This window comes from Tiliqua scincoides, chromosome 4, assembly GCF_035046505.1.
Source record: "Tiliqua scincoides isolate rTilSci1 chromosome 4, rTilSci1.hap2, whole genome shotgun sequence".
NCBI lineage: Eukaryota > Metazoa > Chordata > Lepidosauria > Squamata > Scincidae > Tiliqua > Tiliqua scincoides.
In genome coordinates, this window is record NC_089824.1 from 63195643 (window position 1) to 63212597 (window position 16955).

The 16955-nt window shown below is 46.8% G+C and overlaps 1 protein-coding gene and 1 pseudogene across 1 annotated transcript in view; both read left to right on the forward strand.

Moving 5' to 3' along the window:
• Positions 1–497: 497 nt before the first annotated feature.
• CDH7 (cadherin 7) overlaps positions 498–16955 on the forward strand; it is a 133592-nt gene continuing 117134 nt past the window's right edge. The window contains exon 1 of the mRNA XM_066626413.1: positions 498–707. Coding sequence (XP_066482510.1) covers positions 498–707 — 210 coding nt within the window. The remainder of the gene's footprint in view (positions 708–16955) is intronic.
• On the forward strand, positions 1042–1161 carry LOC136650179 (5S ribosomal RNA; annotated as a pseudogene).

Here is a 16955-nt window from a genome sequence, read left to right on the forward strand (position 1 = left end):
GAGCTTACTTCTAAGTAGACCTGCCTAGGATGGTTTATTTAGAAGTAAATCTCAATGAGTATCGCAAAATTTACAATGCCATACTGGCAGGTCTTCTTTCCTACTCCTCCCCCCCCCACACCAGTCAAAAATAATGATGTAATCAAGAGGAAAGCATTCAGAGTGTCAAAGTATTGCTTGTATCTTACTTGTGATGGATGAAATGAAACTTGAAAGAAATGCAATTTAACAGGAAATAATTCTGACAACAGTTCTTGTCTTTTTTCCCCCCTTATAGGCACCTATTATACCATTTCTCTTGTGAAACCTATTCAGCAGTGGAGACCTTTTTTAATCGAACACTCCACAAATTATTATCTCTGGACTCCCAGCTGACACCCTACTGGAGGCTACAGCTACGAAGCCGACTGGAACTGTGCCACTGTCTTGTCAAGGTTTTTTATTTATTTATTTCCTTACACAGGGAGAAGAACAAAAGCAACAACAAAAATAAAATAATGAGGTTGGGCAAAGTGGAGTTCTGCCATTTTTTGCAGATAGTAGCGCTTTTCCTCTGTCTTTCTGGGATGAGTCAAACAGAACTCCCAAGATCCAGGTCAAAGCCCTACTTCCAGTCTGGGCGATCACGGACCAAGCGCAGCTGGGTTTGGAATCAGTTCTTTGTCCTTGAGGAATACATGGGAACTGACCCTCTCTATGTAGGAAAGGTAAGAAATTATATGGTGTCACTCTGAATTGCACCTTCAGGTGTAGGATTGTATAAAAGGCTACATTCCAACATCCTGCCAAACGGTTGATGGCTGATTGCTTGAAACGACACAATTTCTAAAGCTAAGCTATTGCTTGTTATGTTTGATCCGACACCAATGTAGAAATCATGTTTGAAAGGGGTTGCAAGATCAGGACATTGACAAATGATTTAAAGCTAACCTGCAAACCATAGTTGATGCTGATTGTGATGTGTCATAATGTCTGAATTCACTAGCCTTTGACAAACCATAGTCATGGCCATTACTTTGCCGTAAGAGGTGAACAGCCCATTCCTGCAGCAACTGTTACCCTGCACATGCCCAATCTCATCTGATCTTGGAAGCTAAGCAGGGTCAGGCCTGGTTAGTATTTGGATGGGAGACCGCCTGGGAATACTGGGTGCTGTAGGCTTATACCATAGTCTTTCGAGACTGAAAGTTGCCAACCAGGGCTACAGCGGTGCTGAAAATGGCTGCCACTGCATCCAGCATGCTCCAGGCAACCGCTGTATCCTCCTCAGGAGAAGGGGACTTTTGTCCCCTTTTCCCAGGTAAAGCAAGTAGCCCTGCAATGGGACTACTGAATTCTGCGACAACCCAACCCACCTACCTCTTTGCTGCTTGATAGTCCACATGACCGCCAAGCAGCAGAGCTCCAGTGGTCCACTGGTGCTAGCCTAGTGGTGCTAGTGCCAGCGGTGCAACAGTGCTAGGGCCCGCGAATGTGCCTTACAGCATGTTTGTGACAGTGCATGCCAGCTGTGAGCCAGTGCGCACTCCATAGGATTGGGCCCAAAGTCAGTTGTGTCCACATGTCCATTTCAAACTGACTGCAAAGTGGAAACCCTCTGGTACCAACCGTCTATAATCTTCACAGTCAGCATCTGAAGGCTTCTGTAGCCTCCTTTTGAGAGCAGAACCCATTTGTGAAATCGTTGAAAAGTATTTTGTTACAACTAACATACAATTTGTAGTGTTGTGTTTGCATTTTTTAAAGACCTTGCATGGGCTGTGTTGTTCTTCTGTGTGATAGTCTGATATTTCTTGTACAGAAATTTGGACAACAGAACTTCATACAAAACTTTATACCTGGAGAAAATATTATAGAGAGACTATAGAGAGAGTTCCACCCTCACATCACTGTCCATTATGTTGAATCACTGGTCACATTTTATGTTCTTGCAGTTCTTGCACAGCGACATGGTTTTTTCTTTTTCTTTTTGTGGATCTGTGATATTGTTGTGAAACCTGTTGCTGTATTCAGGACTGTCATCTGCTGATGTGAATATGTGATTTTTGTTCCTGGGAATGAATTTCAAGGTTAAAATTTTTTTTTTTCATCCATAGGTCACTCATTACAAGGGTTCACATGATACATGTGATTTTGCCTTGCAATTCCATGTGGCGCATTTGTATTGAGAACCACAGCATGTGAACTGAGCCATGCATGAAAACAGCCACAGCTTCTTGGTGGCTTTGGGATTTTCTACAAACCATAGTGGCTAAGAAATGGGGATAGGAGCTGGAACGTTACTATGGGAATGAACTTTTAGTGCAAATAGGGAGTGGAGCATTAACTGCTCAACTCAACGTAAATCCCCATGCAGCAATTCAGCAGCATTGGTATGGACTGTAGTGCGTTCTACAGGGATTTCTATCTGCTGGATTTCTCCTCAGGGTAAGAGGACATTTATCCCCTTGCTCCAGGGCCTGAAGTAAACCCCAGCAGCTGCAACAGGTCAACATGGACCTATGCCAGTGCTATTGCTGGCACCAGTCTGAGTAGATCCATGGAGGTGGATCAGACCAGGAAAAGGGGTTTAGCTATGGCGGAGGTCAGCACCACCGATCCTGCCCCCTCCCAGGCCTGATTCACCCACCTTTGCCATCCCATTCCGGCTTCACAATGCCCTATTCAGCCCGTTCACCACCCTCTCCTCACCCTTCCATTGGACTTAGCTGCTCTGGCAGACCTTCCAAAGACTGCCAGTGCAAGTGGGAAGGCTCTGGCCTTCCTACTGGTGTGTCTGAGCCTTGTGCTGTCACAAAGCTCTTTAAGCTCCGGGGAAAGGTGTATTTTGCCAACACATAAATATGCCTTGCGCTGTCACAAAGTGCTTTATGCACTTGCAGAACATGTGTTCTGCCAATACAGGCCCTTGTAAGAATTGGGCCATTAATGGCTTTGCTCATTGGCTGATCACATATGTAGTACATTGGCAACAGTTAGGAAGAAATAGGTGACTTGGAAGGAGATTGACAACCAATGTTGGTTATTACTGTGGAGTGTGCTGAGCAAAAATGGATTGCTTGTGATTTTTTTTTTTTGTACCTTAGTGGAAATTGTTTGGCATACAAAAAATAGCACATAGCACTCTAAGATTCTGTGCAGGTGTAGTTGAAGAAATCTCATGTACTATTACATTGTTTGAGAAATACTGTAATTAAAGTCTGTATGAAAATGCATGTGCACAGGGGAACAGAGTTAAAGATGTGCGTGCAACCATAATGTGGGAATTTCCATATTTTGCTTGACTGTTTAACCATGCAACCCTAATGCTTTTTAATTTATTTGCTTTGGATTGAATACCGATAAGAATTGGAGTCTTCCGAAGCTATGACTTTGGCATTTCAATAGCTCACATTCTATGCAGTGTGTGTAAGCAATCAAACAAAGCTTGACAAAATAAAATAACACCAAGTACCTAAACCTGCTGCTTTCTGTTCTTTGGATGCCATTGCTGTTATTCACAACCCTTAAAATTTAACATTGACGTATCTAGCTGCCTAATCCTATGCTTCCCAGTGCCTAGAGGAACAGCAGTGCCAAAACGGCTACTGCAGTGTCCTCTTCTGCTGGTCGCACTCCTCTCCTGCCCCTGCACTTCTCCCTGTTCCATCCTCCCTCCACCCCAGAATGCCTCCTCCCGCCCCAAACAGCTGCACCTCCGGCTGGCGGTGCCACTCATTGCATGCCAGTGCCTTCTGGCACTGAGCTCTGCACCGGCGTTCCCTCCTGTTGTGCCGTAAATGTGCTTTACGGCATGTTTATGACACCTCACACCTCGCTCAACGCCGGCGCTAAAGCCCAATATGATCATGCTCTAAATCACTGCAAGGATCCATAGTAAGTAGTAAAGATAGGAAGTTTCATATGTCAGATCAAGTTATTTGGATAAGGGCGCATTCCTAATCAACTTTCCAGCACTGGCATAGCTGTGCCTGTGGGGCATGTGCTGCATCCTGCAGTTGGGGGTCAGTCATGGAGGCCTCCTCAAAGTAAGGCAATGTTCATTCCCTTAGCTCGGAGTTGCATTGTCCTTATGTCAGTGCTGGAAAGTTGCTTAGGATTGCGACCTAAATCTATTTTTCTTTTAACTTGTCCTAAGTTAAAAACATAGCATAACTTGAGAATGCTGGGCTAGAGGAATCCTTATTCTGATCCAGCAGAGCAGATTATTCTTATTATTTGATCTAATCCTATGTATGTCTATTCAGAAATAAGTTCCATTATGTTCAATGGGACTTACTCCCAGGGAAGGGTTCATAGGATTGCAGCCTTACTTGTATACTGTTTTCAAGTTGACACCTCTGAAAGCAGTTCACATACAATTAAAAATAATAATAATAATAAATCACCCCAGTTTGTGGCTGTGTCTGCTGGTGGTTCTTGAAACTGGCAGGCCCTGTTTCAATTATCTCTATGAAATGGCCTTCAAAAAGAATGTGGCAGCAAATGACAGTTGCAGGGTGTGTGGTGCCTTCTCTTTTGTGCTGCACATTTCAGAGTGGTCCTTGGCTACTGCCTCTTCACTGCAGTAGCTCTACGAAGAAGCAAGAACTGGACCGGGGAGATGAAACCGCAGCAGTCCAAACCTCAGCCCAGGTGTTCGGGTGCCTGCTGGTGTAGATCTCCCCAAGAAAATCTTTTATCCTTTGTGTTCATCTCATTAAATAAACCCTCAGTAGACTCTGCTTAGAGCTTTAAAGGATTAAGGAAGTCAAACAAATGATTGTGAAGGAAAGTAGAAGACCCTTGTCACTCCAGCTTCTCATATTGTAATACAGCTGTTCAAATTGATGATGGAGTCCAATACTGTTATGTTCCATATTTGCAAACAGTGTGATTTCCATTTCCTGGGAATGTGTATCATGCCTTTGAACAAAAATCAGTATGCAATCCAAAGACCAATAATTGGCAGAACCCATATAGCAAGTATTCAATGTAATTTTTTTTCTCCTTTTTTCTTTTAATGTATTTTCTTCCCAAGATCCCCAATGTCTAACATCCATCAGAATCCTCATCAAGCCTGCAGTTCAAATAGTCATCTTTTTCTCCCATCTTTCACAGCTATAAAGTGCTTCTAGGCCTGTGAGTGTACGCTCTGCTCTAGCGCATTCCTTTCCCTGTAAGATTTCTGGTGTGTCCTTTCCAAAGTCTTTGATTGTTATTGTATATACTCTTTCTCCTTTGCTGTCATAACTCTGTGCTACAGTCTTTTAGCCAACACCTGACAAAAGGCAGTGGGGAATGAACTGGGGATGCATAGAGACAGAGTTTGGATAATATTATATAAACATCTTTTATACTATGAGTCAGAAGGGAAACCCCTCTGGCTACAAACCTGCCTTTGCTTGATCAAAGGAAATTGATTAAAAAAAATGGAGCTAATGAGATGACTCTGAATGAAACCAAAAAGCCCTTTTCACTCTCCGCATGGATCTATTGCTGTAAGTATAAATCAGCATTCACTTTTACGAAGAAACCTTTACTTTTCAGTTCACAAAGTATCAATTTTTTGTTTATAGTACATTGACCCAAGAGAGATGTCATTAAAGAGAGTCTAATTTTTCCCCCCCAAAAAACGGAGAGCTGTAATATAACTTGTGTTGTTCAATCTCCTGTTGTGGTCTCTGGGTGACTCATGAGTCTACATAGGTCTTGGAGAAAGATCACATTAGAAGTACACCAATTAGACAGCCAGAGTAAATCAGACCTTAACAAGAAAGAAATTAACAAACTGATCAATGGTGAATGAAAGTCGGGATTAAATAAATTTCTGAGTAAAATCAGAAAGAAAAGCCAAAGCCATATAATATTCTGTCTTGCAACATGGAGTTTATTGTCAGCTTCAGAGCCCTCAGTCAGACTGCTCAGCGGTACTTGATAGCTATATAAATAGTTTCTTTACGTGTTGGCCATTAGCAAGCACATTTACTATCTACAGTCAGTTGCTAGAGCATCCCAAAAATTGGGTGGCCTTTGGCTGCAGGTGATGGGAAGCCAGCCACTAAACTGACAACATCCTTATTTGAAGTTGACAGGCATTTGCCTAACTAGAGAGGGTGCAAAACACTAGGTTTTGCAAGGGCGCTTTACCTCAGTGTGCAAGCGTTCCTTCCCCTTCCCTTCAGAGCCATTCCAGACTGCTAGAGCAAAATGGAGGAGACGTCTCCATTTTGCTCTAGTAGCCAGAAGGGCTTCGAAGGGGAGGTGCCGGTTACACATTGAGGTAAGGTGCCCTGCAAAACTTAGAGTACAATCCTGGGTCACCCTTGTCCCTTGTGCTGGCCTGGGAGTTTCACAAAAGTGCCATAAGGCACGTTTGCACTTTCTTGACAATTGGGGAGGCCAGTGTAAGGATGCGCGCCAGCCTCCTCATGCCACTTCCAGTACTTCAGCTGGTGAGTTGCGCCAGCTGAGGGAAGCTGGCACGGGATGTCGGGTAGGTTGGGGATGGGGAGAACCAAGAAGTTCCAGTGTGGGGGAGGGTGGGCAGCGGGTAGGAGAACCGGGGCCGAGAGGGGGGCAGTACCAGGTTCTGGCACTTAGGCTGGATCCTAACCCCCCTCATGAGAGGCCTGGTCTTACACCAGGTCAGTCAAATCTGCGCCACCGCTTTAGGTAGTGCAGATCTGAGTAAGAACATAAGAACATAAGAACAGCCCCACTGGATCAGGCCATAGGCCCATCTAGTCCAGCTTCCTGTATCTCACAGCGGCCCACCAAATGCCCCAGGGAGCACGCCAGATAACAAGAGACCTCGTCCTGGTGCTCTCCCCTACATCTGGCATTCTGACTTAACCCATTCCTAAAATCAGGAGGTTGCGCATACACATCATGGCTTGTACCCCATAATGGATTTTTCCTCCAGAAACTTGTCCAATCCCCTTTTAAAGGCGTCTAGGCTAGACGCCAGCACCACATCCTGTGGCAAGGAGTTCCACAGACTGACCACGCGCTGAGTAAAGAAATATTTTCTTTTGTCTGTCCTAACCCGCCCAACACTCAATTTTAGTGGATGTCCCCTGGTTCTGGTATTATGTGAGAGTGTAAAGAGCATCTCCCTATCCACTCTGTCCATCCCCTGCATAATTTTGTATGTCTCAATCATGTCCCCCCTCAAGCGTCTCTTTTCTAGGCTGAAGAGGCCCAAACGCCGTAGCCTTTCCTCATAAGGAAGGTGCCCCAGCCCCGTAATCAGCTTAGTCGCTCTCTTTTGCACCTTTTCCATTTCCACTATGTCTTTTTTGAGATGCGGCGACCAGAACTGGACACAATACTCCAGGTGTGGCCTTACCATCGATTTGTACAACGGCATTATAATATTAGCCGTTTTGTTCTCAATACCCTTCCTAATGATCCCAAGCATAGAATTGGCCTTCTTCACTGCCGCCGCACATTGGGTCGACACTTTCATCGACCTGTCCACCACCACCCCAAGATCTCTCTCCTGATCTGTCACAGACAGCTCAGAACCCATCAGCCTATATCTAAAGTTTTGATTTTTTGCCCCAATGTGCATGACTTTACACTTACTGACATTGAAGCGCATCTGCCATTTTGCTGCCCATTCTGCCAGTCTGGAGAGATCCTTCTGGAGCTCCTCACAATCACTTCTGGTCTTTACCACTCGGAAAAGTTTGGTGTCGTCTGCAAACTTAGCCACTTCACTGCTCAACCCTGTCTCCAGGTCATTTATGAAGAGGTTGAAAAGCACCGGTCCCAGGACAGATCCTTGGGGCACACCGCTTTTCACCTCTCTCCATTGTGAAAATTGCCCATTGACACCCACTCTCTGCTTCCTGGCCTCCAACCAGTTCTCAATCCACGAGAGTACCTGTCCTCTAATTCCCTGACTGTGGAGTTTTTTCAGTAGCCTTTGGTGAGGGACCGTGTCAAATGCCTTCTGAAAGTCCAGATATATAATGTCCACGGGTTCTCCCGCATCCACATGCCTGTTGACCTTTTCAAAGAATTCTATAAGGTTCGTGAGGCAAGACTTACCCTTACAGAAGCCATGCTGACTCTCCCTCAGCAAGGCCTGTTCGTCTATGTGTTTTGAGATCCTATCTTTGATGAGGCATTCCACCATCTTACCCGGTATGGATATTAGGCTGACCGGCCTATAGTTTCCCGGGTCCCCCCTCTTTCCCTTTTTAAAAATAGGCGTGACATTTGCTATCCTCCAATCTTCTGGTACCGTGGCTGTTTTGAGGGACAAGTTGCATACCTTAGTCAAGAGATCTGCAACTTCATTCTTCAATTCCTTAATAACCCTTGGGTGTATGCCATCAGGGCCCGGTGACTTATTGATCTTTAATTTATCAATGAGGTCTGAAACATCTTCTCTTTTAACCTCTATCTGACTTAACTCCTCGGTTAGGAGGGGCCGTTCGGGCAGCGGTATCTGCCCGAGGTCTTCTGCCGTGAAGACAGATGCAAAGAACTCATTTAATTTCTCTGCCATCTCTAAGTCTCCTTTTATCTCCCCTTTCCCTCCCTCACCATCCAGAGGGCCAACCGCTTCTCTGGCGGGTTTCCTGCTTCTAACATATTTGAAGAAGCTTTTATTATTCCCCTTAATGTTGCTGGCCATGCGTTCCTCATAGTCTCGCTTGGCCTCCCCTATCACCTTCTTACATTTCTTTTGCCACAGTTTATGTTCCTTTTTATTCTCTTCATTAGGGCAAGACTTCCATTTACGGAAGGAAGCTTCCTTGCCCTTCACAGCCTCTCTAACTTGGCTGGTTAGCCATGCGGGCACTCTCCTGGATTTAGTGGAACCCTTCTTTCTTTGCGGTATACACCTCTGCTGGGCCTCTATTACTGTTGTTTTAAGCAGCCTCCATGCACTCTGGAGAGACTGGACTCTTTTTACCCTCCCTTTCAACCTCCTTCTAACCAGCCTCCTCATTTGAGGGAAGTCCGCCCGTCGGAAGTCAAGGGTTTTTGTTAGAGATTTGCTTGGTATTCTTCCCCCAACGTGCACATCAAAACGGATCGCAGCATGATCACTGTTCCCCAATGGCTCAGTAACGTTTACATCTCTAACCAGGTCCTGCGTACCGCACAAAATTAAATCCAGAGTCACCTGTCCTCTGGTGGGCTCCTTGACTAGCTGATCTAAGCCACAGTCATTCAGCACGTCAAGAAATCCGGTTTCCTTATCGTGGCCAGAACACAAATTGACCCAGTCAATATGAGGATAATTGAAGTCCCCCATGATTACAACCCTGTCCTTCCTTGTCACCTCCCTGATCTGTTTCCTCATTTCAAGGTCCCCATCAGATTTCTGGTCTGGAGGACGATAGCACGCCCCCAGTATTACATTGCTGCACAAGCCTGGTAATTTAACCCACAGAGATTCTACGGTGGAGTCGGACCCACCTTCAATCTCTACTTTGCTGGATTCTATCCCTTCCTTAACATAAAGGGCCACCCCACCTCCAACACGCCCCTGCCTGTCCCTCCTGTAGAGTTTATAGCCCGGGATTGCGGTATCCCACTGATTCTCCGCATTCCACCAGGTTTCCGTTATGCCCACTATGTCAATATTTTCCCTTGTCACCAGACATTCCAGTTCTCCCACCTTTGCTCGTAGACTTCGGGCATTCGCATAAAAGCATTTATACACGGAATGCCCCAGGATGGGCTGCTTATTCGCTCCTTTGTCCCCGCATCCTCTCATTGTGCCAAACCGTCTATCACATCCCATCACCCTACCTTTCCCAATTTCTTCTCCTACCCTGCCTTTGTCTTGTTGTTCTCTAACCTCCCCATCCTCATCCCATAGGGATGAGGAGTCCCGAACCGGATGCCCCTCGGCTCCTGTCGGCCTTCCCCCAGGGATCAGTTTAAAAGCTGCTCTGCCACCTTTTTAATGTTATGCGCCAGCAGTCTGGTTCCATTCTGGTTCAAATGGAGCCCGTCCCTCTTGTACAGGCCCCGCTTGTCCCACAACGTTCCCCAGTGCCTAACGAATCTAAACCCCTCCTCCCTACACCACCGTCTCATCCACGCATTGAGACCCCTGATCTCCGCCTGCCTAGCTGGCCCTGCGCGTGGAACAGGTAGCACTTCAGAGAACGCTACCTTTGAGGTCCTGGCTTTCAGCTTCCTGCCTAAAAGCCTAAATTTGGCCTCCAGGACCTCCCAGCTACACTTGCCCACGTCGTTGGTGCCGACATGCACCACAGCCGCTACCTCTCCCCCAGCACTGTCTACTAGCCTGTCTAGACAAGAAGTGATGTCCGCAACCTTCGCACCAGGCAGGCAAGTCACCATGCGGTCCTCACATCCGTCGCAAACCCCCCTCTCTATGTTTCTAATAATCGAATCCCCCACTACAAGAAGCCCCCGACCCCCCTCCCGCCGAGGAGTATCCCGAGTGCGCTCGGATACGGGCCCATCCCCTGGAGAAGGGATCCCCCCTAGGGGATTGTTTCCCTCCTCTCCAGGATGACGTCCTCCAGTCCCGAGACTTCCCACCCGGGCAGCCGAGGAGCTGCACGCCTGAGGTTGGGACGAAGCCTGATCATCCCCGGAAGTCTCCCCACGGTCCTCCTCTGGCTGCCTGCACTTCTCCAGGTCGGCCACCAAGGCTTCAAGGGAGCGGACGCGTTCCCTGAGAGCCTGGAGCTCCTTGCACCGAGGACACACCCATGACTTATGCCCCATGTAGCACCATGTAGCACCATGAAGCACCATGAAGCAGCTGCCGCACGACATGGGGTCAGGGGAATGCATTCCCCTTACTCTGAGTTACACTCAACCCAGCCCAGCTCTGAATGAAGTGCAGGCCCAGTGGCCTGCTTGCTCCAGGGCATATTAGAGTTGGACTGCTGGTGTTTTGCGCTAACAAAACACGCTACTCTAGCTACGCTACTGCGATAAATGATCAATTATTTGAAAGTCTGCTAATGGCAATGTCCCTGCAGAAAGTGATGGAAGGATTTAGGCGTGCAATCCTAACCCCTAGGTTAGGCTGGCGAAGTCAATTGTGCTGACATGGAGGTGTTGCAAGCGTACCATAAGGCACACTTGCATATTCTTAGGAATTGGGGAGACCAGCGCAAGGAGTTGATTTGGCCTCTCCAAGCCAGATCCAGGCCTGGCATGGTAAGATTGTGTCACCCAAGCTTGGCCGACGTAGTGGTCTGGGGCAGCATGGGAAGGGCAGGGAGGAGGCAGGAGGGGGCGTTTGGGTGGAGTAGGGCGGGCGGCGGTCGTTCCTGGGAGCGGGCAGGGAGTGGGAGGCAGAGCCAGTACTTGGCTATTATGCAGGATCCTGGTCCCATTCCCTGGGCAGCGTGGAGCAGCTCCTCAGGTGGCGCAGAGCCAAGTAGATTCATTGGGGCTCCTTTAGCTCTCCCTGGGGTAAGGGGAAAAGTTTCGCCTTGCCTTGGGCTGTGCCACAGTCGGCCCCAAACTTGATGCAGCGCAGGCCTGCTGGCCTGTCTGCTCCAGCGCAAGTTAGGATTGGGTTTTAATCTTACAGTGTCCTTCCTTAGACTGAGCATTTTGGTAGGTAATGAGGCATGTCTTTCACAGCTCACACTTCCCACGTAAGCAGTGGTACTAGATAACCTATTTTTCCAAACTATATATTCAGCTGTAGTCCAGCCTTGAGCAGATGGGTTTGGTTTGGGCATAGTCAGAACTCTTGATCCTGTTCTCTCTTTGTTTCTCTGGGTCACTGAAGAACACAGGTTTGGTTGCTAATTTCATTCACTTCTCTGCTTCTTTTTGAATTATGCCACCCACAACTAAACCCAAAGGTCTGTATGCATCTGTATGCCTCTTTCCAGCGACAGTGTGCGCAATGCAGCAGCAGCAGCCTCCACTGCACCCTGTGGGCTGACTGGGGCCCAGGCAGAGGCAGAGAAGTAAGAATTTACACTGCCACTCCCTGGGCCCCAGTAGGCCTACTTGGATCCAAGCCAGCTCATTTTCTGGTATAAATGAGTTGGGTGCCCTTCGGGGAGAAAGGCGGAATATAAATCGAATAAATAAAAAAAATAAATCTGGTAGATCCAAGGGGATATGTTGGGCTCAGGTCAGAGTATTGGGTCTCACAGGTGTCACTGTGTAAGATCATGATAGGATTGGGCCATAAGTTGAATGGCAGAGCCATCCACCAGCCAGGGAAGCACTTGTCGCTGCCCCTTTAAGGGGTTGGGAGGGGGGTATGGCAGCAATGCAATCCCCAGGATTATGCTGCTGCTGGGGGAAGCGTTTTTAAATTCTTGCGTAAAGGAATGGCAGCTTCTGGGCAATGTGGGAAGCCCTGCAGACATCACTGCAGGGCTCCCCAAGCCTCTGTAGCAATTTTAAAAAAAAGAAAGATTGAAAACCACTTCCTGTTTTTGAACGAAAACTGAAAGCGGCTTTTGATCATGATTTTTACTATTACAGAGGTTTGGGGAATCCTGCAGAGGCATCTGCAGGCCTCCACAAACCCCTTGGAGACTGACACTCCCTCAGGTAAATATAAAAGCCCCCCCTCCCTCCAACAGCAGTGAGATCCTGGGAATCACGTTGGTGCCTTCCCCCTTCCCACCCCTTAAAGAGGCAGGGACAAGTGTTTCCCTGGGTGGTGGATCACAACCACAGGCTTAATCTATTGCACTGATTTTCTCTATGAAAACTTTTTAAAAAAAATGTCCTTATTTACTGAAAATTAATCTTTTCTTGTTATACAGCACTCTCCCCAAATACTGATTTTTAGTCCAACCCTCTTAGCAGCTTCCATGCCAATAGTTCTTGGAATTTAGGTGGATTGCTCTTGCATATCCAAGTTCATTTGTTCACTTGCCCGATAATGCTCTAACTAAGCATGTACATTTTAGCATGTCCTACACCAGGGGTGCTCAATAAGTCAATTGCGATCTAACAGTCGATCTCGAGGCAAAATGAGTGGATGAGTTCAAAATGAGTGAGCTCCCTGGGAGTGAGCCCCGCCCTGGGAGTGACGCATCCCTGTGAGTGAGCCCCGTTGACTCTACTGGGGCTGACTCGTGAGTAGACCTGGAGAGGAGCCGCTGGCAGGCTTCTCTCCTGTCCACGCATCCCTGGGAGTGAGCCCCGTTGACTCTCCTGGGGATGACTTTCCCCTGTTTTTGCACTGGTATGTATGGAGATTTGCCCCCCCCCCAACTTCCATCTGTTGGTTCTGTGTGCAAGGGGTTTTGCACTGATCTTGCTGTGATGTCTATATAGAGATCTTCCCTCCCCCACACCTTTCCCTTGTTTTTGCACTGGTCTGTATAGAGATCTGCTCCCCCTCCCCACTTGTATTGGAATCAAGGAAGATCTGGTGAGGAGGTAGATGTGGTGTCAGCAGTGGCCCCTTTAAGGGTAAGGCCTGGGCATCCAGCAGAGTGTGCTGCACAGCTGCAGACACTTGAAGGCAATAGGGCCCTCAGGGGTATAAGAGCACCTGAGGCAGGAAGGGCTCCACTTATTTATGTGAGTCAACCTTTTCCTACATGAAGATCATTAAGTCCAAGTACTGTTCCACCATGACTGATGAACATTTGGAAGTGTGCTTGAGGCTGGCTGTCAGCAGCTACTGTCCGGACTATGCATCCTTGGCTGATTCACTTCAGTGCAAGTCATCAAAGTAAACTCAAGTAATTACAAAAATTGTTTATAGTTAATTATGTTGTGTTGTGCAATATTGGCTCATGCGGTTATGCAAGGTACACCAACATTCATTGTACACATAAATGTTATATGTTATGATGGCACAAACATTGTAAAAAAACTCTGGTAGATCTATGGGCCTTGCTGGGTTTCAATGGAGCTCTCCAGCCAAAAAAGTGTGAGCACCCCTGTCCTACACTATACACTCTTATTATGTAAATTTGGGGGGTATGCATTCTGGCTCTGTGGTCAAGTGTGATGGGGGAAATTATTTAAGCATTCAGAGACACTTAGCTTAGGAATTTACATGTCTTGTGAGAAGGCTCTTAGAATTGCATGAACACCTCCAAATTTAATCTAAAATGGTTTGGGGAGTTGCACATAGTTCAACATATACAAATCTCTGAGATTTTGCAAGTGATTGTGAGACAAACAGAAAATGCTGGGCAGCCCATTCCTATTAAACTTCCCCATGCTGATGTAGTGGCACTTGCATGGTCTATGCTGCATCCCATGGGGAAGTTTAGCAGGCGAAGAGTCTTCTCAAGGTAAAGGGACATTTGTTCCTTGTTCTGGGGCAAGACCCAGCTGGCACTATAGGTCAACCTGGTCCCATGCCAGTGAAATTGCTGTGTTGATCCATGTTGCTGAGTTGGGCCTGGGAAAGGGTATAGGATATGGCGCGCACTGGCACTACCAATCCAGTCCCTCTCATGGACCCAATCTGCCCACCTCTGCTCCGTCACTGCTCTTCCTCTCATACTCCTCCTCTTATGCTGGTGCCGGCAAGAAGGCTGTTGCCTTCCCGCTGGCTGTGCAAACTGGAGTGCCGCTGCAAAGTGCTTTATGGCACTTCTGCAACAGCTAGCTCTGGTAGCACTGAAGGGAATAGGATTGGGCCATTAGACTCTAAATCAGGGTCAGTTATCAGAAATTCCAGGCCTATCTGGGCACTCCAAGTATTGAAGCTATGAGTAGGACCTTATTAAACTGTTGTGTGTTTCTTGGTAATACTAATAAAGAAATTACTATATTGTGACTTCTTGAGGTTCTCTGTTTCTGCTTCCCATATCTAATTTCATAAACATTCACCTTTTCCCTGCCCCCTCCTCCCCAAGCGAAAAAGCCCCTGGTCATTCTGGTAGCCAATCTTTGCATCTCTGTAAAAGGTACAGAGTTTTTTGTGCCTTTCCCCATGATATTCTTTTGGAAAAGAGGCAAACAGGTGTGCACTTCTATTTCCATAGCACACAGGCCTGCATCACTTTTATCAGCCTGGCTCACGTCTGGCTACCAAGTATCACTTCTATCAGCAATCCGCAGACATTGTCTGGCTTAGAAAATAATAGAGATAAGAACCAATAAGAATAGTGGGCCGCTGGATACCCAAGTCATATGTTTGGAAAGTCTTTGGAATTACCTGGGCTTCCCACGTTACAGACGTCTTGAGTTATGGTTGGATGCTGTAGCCTTTTGCCCAGGTGCTATACATTCTTTGGTGGTGCTTTTGTGCAGGCATGAAAATGCTGGGCTGGCAGGAGCTGGATGTTTTGACTTCGTTACATAAGTAGGGGAATTACAGCCCAATTCTTTCTAACCGTCCCCCCTCACTGATGCAGCCATGCCACCAGAGTGTGCGCTGAACCTTTGGAGGGGGGCAGTCATGGGTGTCTCCTCAAAGTAAGGGGACGTTAGTTCCCTTGCCTTGGGATATACCTTTTCTGCCCTGATGGGTCTACTAGCAGTAATTTTGTTGGCATATGTAGTAATGGACCTGGGCAGGTAGATTGAGTTAGGAAGGTGGGATAGGATATCAGTGGATTTTCTGCTGCTGTTAACCTCACCCTTGACACACCCACTCTGTTCTGCACACCCCTGCCCCTTTCTGCTCACTGCCCATTCCCTGTGCCAAATTACCGGTGTCAGGGTACTGCAGAGGCTGCTATCTCCTTTGCAGTGGCAGCCTAACTTGTTCTATAACACATCACATTTTGCGATGGCTATAAAGTTCCCTATGCCACCGGATTGCAAATTCTAGCAATGCACCATAAGATTGGGCCATTAGTGTACAAGTCTCAGTGTCCCCATTTGGGGCAAAAAAAATGACACCTTATGTGTCTTTCCCAGGTTCTTTGTATGATGAGATGTGACTTGGTTCTCTTCCTCTTGTGCAAATTGTCCTTTAATTTGCTTTGGACTTAGGGACATAAGGGCTGTGTTGTTTTCAAGAAATAAGGACAGAGGCAAAAAATACTTGGGAGACCACATGCATATGGGCTTCAGAGTGACAGGGCAAAACAGGATAATAAGAAAGGAATACCCCTGCTAACTGGGTAAGAGGCACTTTTTCAAGTGGGTGCTCCTCTTTTATTCAGCAGGGGGAGAGTAACTGGCCCTCCTCACCTCAGCAGTGTCTTTTCTAGTGGCTATCTGCTGATGTTCTTTTGCATCTTTTTAGATGGTGAGCCCTTTTGGGCCAGGGAGCCATTAGTTGTTTGTCTGATTTTCTCTGTAAACTGCTTTGTGAACTTTCAGTTGAGAAGCGGTATATAAATACTGTTAATAATAATTAATGAAGAATAACACTGGGCTTAAAAACCGGAGGGGAGATGAATGAGAAAGCAAAGCTTCAAAAGATGGGTGGAAGAAGGAGAGAGTGAAGAAAGAGGGCATGGGGAAGAATCCAGCTTAGGAGCAGGTAGGTTGTATAGAGCAGCGTTCTCCAAACTACGCCCCACAGGCTGCATCCGGTGCAGTGCTGAAGCCTTCCCCACTGTGAGCAGCATTTACCGTTTTGGCCCAATGCTCACAATTAGACCAGCCGATCGCTGCAATGCGCTGCTTGAGCCTAGTCAGTCACGTCTGCCCAGATATGCAGGTGCAGAGCCTGCAGGGGCAGTAGGCTACAGACGTGACTGCCTAGAGCGTCACTTTGCAGCAGTTGGGTGGGCTTCTTTTGAGCGTCGCGCCAAAATTTTAAGCACTGGTACAAATGGAGACTACTTTTTCCATTTGCAGCAGTCACAAGTTTGACAACCACTGGTACAGAGGGACCAGCAAGACAAAAGGTGAGTTTGTATAGGTCTGTGCATGTGAATTTCACATAGTGACTTAACCAGTGCAACTGCTGGCTTTATATCTTTCTTACATTGCATGTTGATTCTTCTGTTTTAATGAATGATTTATATTAAACAGATAATCGCAAACCTCCAACACTAATTTCCTTCTTCTCTTTTGATGGAGAAAACATATTAATAGTTTGTTAAGTATGAAAAATT